The sequence below is a fragment of the Panthera tigris genome, chromosome B2 (genome assembly GCF_018350195.1).
Source record: "Panthera tigris isolate Pti1 chromosome B2, P.tigris_Pti1_mat1.1, whole genome shotgun sequence".
In the NCBI taxonomy this organism is placed as follows: domain Eukaryota; kingdom Metazoa; phylum Chordata; class Mammalia; order Carnivora; family Felidae; genus Panthera; species Panthera tigris.
In genome coordinates this window covers 44966898-44971407 of record NC_056664.1, presented here as the reverse complement: position 1 = coordinate 44971407, position 4510 = coordinate 44966898, and the positions used below count along the sequence as shown (strand labels likewise).

At 43.5% G+C, this 4510-nt stretch overlaps 1 protein-coding gene across 1 annotated transcript; it reads right to left on the bottom strand.

Annotated features, from left to right (window-relative positions):
- Window positions 1-506: 506 nt before the first annotated feature.
- On the bottom strand, window positions 507-1952 carry LOC102967321 (spliceosome RNA helicase DDX39B-like). The gene is given in 3 exon segments (XM_042985296.1): window positions 507-1351; window positions 1354-1476; window positions 1479-1952. Coding segments are annotated over 3 exon segments (1266 nt in total). The 5' UTR covers window positions 1792-1952; the 3' UTR covers window positions 507-521.
- Window positions 1953-4510: the final 2558 nt, after the last annotated feature.

Sequence of the window (4510 nt, the reverse complement as noted above, 5' to 3'; positions counted from 1 at the left end):
CATGAACGGGGGAGGGGCAGAGAGAGAGGGAGACACAGAATCAGTAGCAGGCTCCAGGCTCTGAGCCATCAGCCCAGGGCCCGACGCGGGGCTCGAACTCACGGACCGCGAGATCGTGACCTGAGCCGAAGTCGGACGCTCAACCGACTGAGCCACCCAGGCGCCCCACTACAGACTTTTTAAGAAACAAAAGTCAAATCCTAAAGAAGAGGTTTTAAATTTAAAATATTTTATTTTAGGTTAGCATACATAGTATTTAATATTGTATTAGGAAATTCATTTCATTGTATATATTCCTGGTGGGTTTTTTGTTTTTTTTTTTTTTTAGTTTTGTTAAAAAAAATTCAGACTATTCAGGAAATAGGAGTTTAGGAGTGGTGGTGATGCAAAAGGGGCAAGTCATGGGGTGGGGTGTGGGGGTTGCTAGGGCAGGTGGCAGTAGTGTCTCCTTCACCCCCATGCCTGCTGTCATCTCCTGAAGAGGGACAGATGGTCACACTCCAAAACTATGGGTGAGTCCTCTACCGTGTCTGTTCAATGCAGGAGGAAATGTCTGTCTCATCTGGCAGCTCACTAATATTGACTTCAAAGCGATCCTGCACGTCATTGAGGATCTTGGCGTCGTTTTCATCTGACACAAACATGATGGCCAAGCCCTTGGTGCCAAACCGGCCTGCTCGGGCCACCTGATGCAGGTAGGTGTCAGAATCCTCAGGCATGTCAGAGTTGAAGGCAATGTTCACCCGTTCAATGTCCGTGCCTCGGCCAAATAGGTTGGTGGCCACAAGAATTCGTCGTTGAAAATCTTTAAACTGCTGATACCGAGAAAGCCTCTCCTCCTGGGGCATCCCTCGGTGGATGGCAATGGCTGGGAAGTTCTGCTCCACTAGAAGCTGGGCCAGGGCAATGCAACGCTGCACAGACTTCACAAAGATCACCACCTGATTGAACTCAAGGACATCGAGAAGGTCAAAGAGCTTCCGGTTCTTCTCGTTGTCCTTCAGTTTCACGTAGTACTGCTGCAACCCATGCAGCGTCAGCTTCGTCTCATCATCCACGAAGATCTCCACTGGGTCTTGCGTGAACTTGCGGCAGAATGGACGGATCTCTTTGCTCAAGGTAGCACTGAACATCATGACCTGCTTCTCATGGGTGGTCATGCGAAAAATTTCCTGGACATCCCGACACATGTCGAGCTGTTCAAGCATCTTATCACATTCATCCAAGATAAAGTGTTTAATGTGTTTGAGATTGAGGCTCTTATTTCGAGCCAGGGCTAGGATGTGGCCAGGGGTCCCCACGATGATATGCAAGCAGTTCTTCTTCAGCACCTCTTCATCCTTCTTGATAGACCACCAAAAAACACCACGACCTTGACATTGGGCATGTATTTAGAGAAGCGCTCATACTCCTTACTGATCTGAAGAGCCAACTCCCGAGTGTGACACATCACCAGCACAGACACCTGTCCAGTAGCTGTTGCAGTGTGTCCATCACAAACACTGCTGTCTTTCCCATGCCTGACTTGGCCTGGCATAGAACGTCCATTCCCAAAATGGCCTGAGGGATGCAGTCATGCTGGACTTCTGAGGGATTCTCAAAGCCACAGTCAACAATGGCCCAGAGCAACTCTAGCTTCAGTAGGAAGTCACGAAAGCCAGAGCTGTGGATGGAGACATAGGAGCCCTTGGCATCCTTCTTGGCAGGGGCCTCAGCCCCGTCTACCCCTGCTGCTGTCTCCACCTCATCTTCATAGTCCAAGAGCTCATTGTCCACATCGTTCTCTGCCATTCCTGGGCCGGCAGGGGGAGAAGGGGAGGAGTCTCTGGAAGGGTTCACGCAGAGTAAGTGAAAACAAGGGAGGAGAGTGGGGGCTTGAGCAACAGTTTAAAAAAACAAACAAACAAACAAAAACCTAGTTTCTGATAGAAGAGCTGAGCAAGGCGAGCGCATATGGCCTATATTCCTTAATAAGAATCATCATATGTAAAGATATCCAGTCTTTACCTACTTAACAAATAGGAATTATCTAATTATCTAATAATTAAATTAATTAAATGGTTATTAGATAATTAGATCATTATTAGATCACTTTAATTTTATAAGGAATATTTATTTACCAACAAATACATTTTAAAGGGCATATTATATTTACTTTGGAGAAAAATTTAACTGTTAGGGCACCAAAAATTGATAAATGCTCTCATAAATTGGTGTTTTGAATTTTTGCATTTTCCACTTAAGAGCAAATCAACTGCTCTCTTTTCTTTTGAGTTTTGTTTACTAATGATGAGGTAAGAGGGGTTGCAAGCACCTTCCTGCAAATGACACATGTGGGAGTAGTCATGTCCAATTATCGAAAAGTCTTGGTGGCAATAATCCTTGCAACAGTTTTGTATTTAAGTTTGATTTTTTTTTTAAAGAAATCAATACATGTGGATGTACTGTTTAAGAATTTTTTTTTAATTTTTTTTAACGTTTTATTTATTTTTGAGACAGAGAGAGACAGAGCATGAATGGGGGAGGGGCAGAGAGAGAGGGAGACACAGAATCCGAAGCAGGCTCCAGGCTCTGAGCCATCAGCCCAGAGCCCGACGCGGGGCTCGAACTCACGGACCACGAGATCATGACCTGAGCTGAAGTCGGACGCCCAACCGACTGAGCCACCCAGGCGCCTCTAAGAATTTGATTATTGAGTGTTTCTGTTGGATCTGGAGAGGAGCAATCTGAGACTTGGAGAATTACTGTCATGCTTATGGTCCTCATTGATAATCTTGTATTTTACCATTAGTATTTCTTTTGTTTTGTGAGTTATTAACTAACAATCCAATATGAGTATAACAATATACTCATGAATAACAGAGTGATGTAACGCTATGTATTGACCAAAAACTTCATAGTGAGTAGCAGGTCCCACCTGAGTGATAAAACAAGTAGACAGAGTAATGAACAAATGCATTTCAACACCATTAACCAAAATCCTGTAAACTTTTTAGGAAATAGAAGCAAAAGTAGATCCTGTCACTGCCCTTAACAACCTGATCTCTTCTCTTGTATTACTGGTTGGGAAACCTTTCATAATTTTTCACGTGACTGAGAGGTTCAAAGAACAGCAAAACCTTCTGAGTATCTTGACACAAGTGTGGCCAAGAAAAACACAATGCCTTTGTCGACTCTCATTTCAGTAAACCTAGTGCGTCCAAAGTCAGTAAAAGATCACTAACATTGTACACCACCGAGCAGAGGTAGTAAACTTACTCTGCAGGTTATGAGTCTTGAACTAAGTCTCAGTTAAATTAAAAGACATCTCAAAACAGTCTAGGCATCTGGTGAGTGAAAGACGTAAATGTTCCTTAGGTCAGAGCTTCTCGAACTGTACTGTACCGTTACATCATGCAGGGGAGTTACTGAAATGCAGGTTCTGATTCAGCATTTGGGAAGGGGGCAGGGGAGGTTTCTGGATTTATAACAAGTTTTTAGGTGATGCTGCTGCTGGTTCAGCCATAAGGGACTCTGAGGCCCTCTCCAGAGCTGGCAGCGGAATGCTAAATAACAGCATTAACCTTATTCAATGAGATAAAGTATACAGAAAAAAACACGCAGCCCCAAACACAAGCTACTTATTATATTAGTACAATCAATCTGTTTCCTAGTTTATTTTGGTCCCTGGACTCTATATCTACCTGGTAGGCATGAAACACCATCACCTTCAGCAACAACCAAGACTCATGCTGACCCCAAATCCATCTGTCTCCTATCAAAAAACACACCACACACTGAAACATTATTTGAGTTTTATGAAGCTGTGGAAGCTGTGGTTATATAGAAACAAAAGTCAGTAAAGAAAGATAGGTACACAGAGGCGCCTGGACGTCTCAGTTGGCTGAGCATCTGAGTCTTGATTTCCACTCAGGTCATGATCTCACGGTCCTGGGATCAAGTTCCGTGGCGAGCTTCGTACTCAGTGCCGAACCTGTTTAAAATTCTCTCTCTCCCTTTCTCTCAGACCCTCCCTCAAGCGTGCTCTCTCTTTCTCAAAATAAATTAACATAAAAAAAAAGAAGGGGGGGGCGTCACCTGCGTAGCTCAGTTGGTTATGCATCTGACCTCCACTCAGGTCATGATCTCATGGCTCGTGAGATCAAGCCTTGAGTAAGGCTCTTTGTTGACAGCTCAGAACCTAGCACTTGCTTAGGATTCTGTGTCTCCCTTGCTCTCTGCCCCTCCCCCACTCACACTCTTTCTCTTTCTCTCTCAAAAATAAAAAAAAAAACAGAAAAAATTAAAAAAAATAAAAATAAATGTATACAAATGGTGGGCAATGAGGAAAGGCTGGCAGAAAAGGATCAGAGAGCATTCGCTAGCTTGAAAAAAATCCTGTATACTGACTCTTGTTTGCTTTTGGGTCAGACTGGGATACTCTGTTAGGGAAATGTTCATATATTTTGTACATTTGTAAATGAAAAAGCCACATATTTGCATGAAAAGATGATATAAATAAATGAATGCA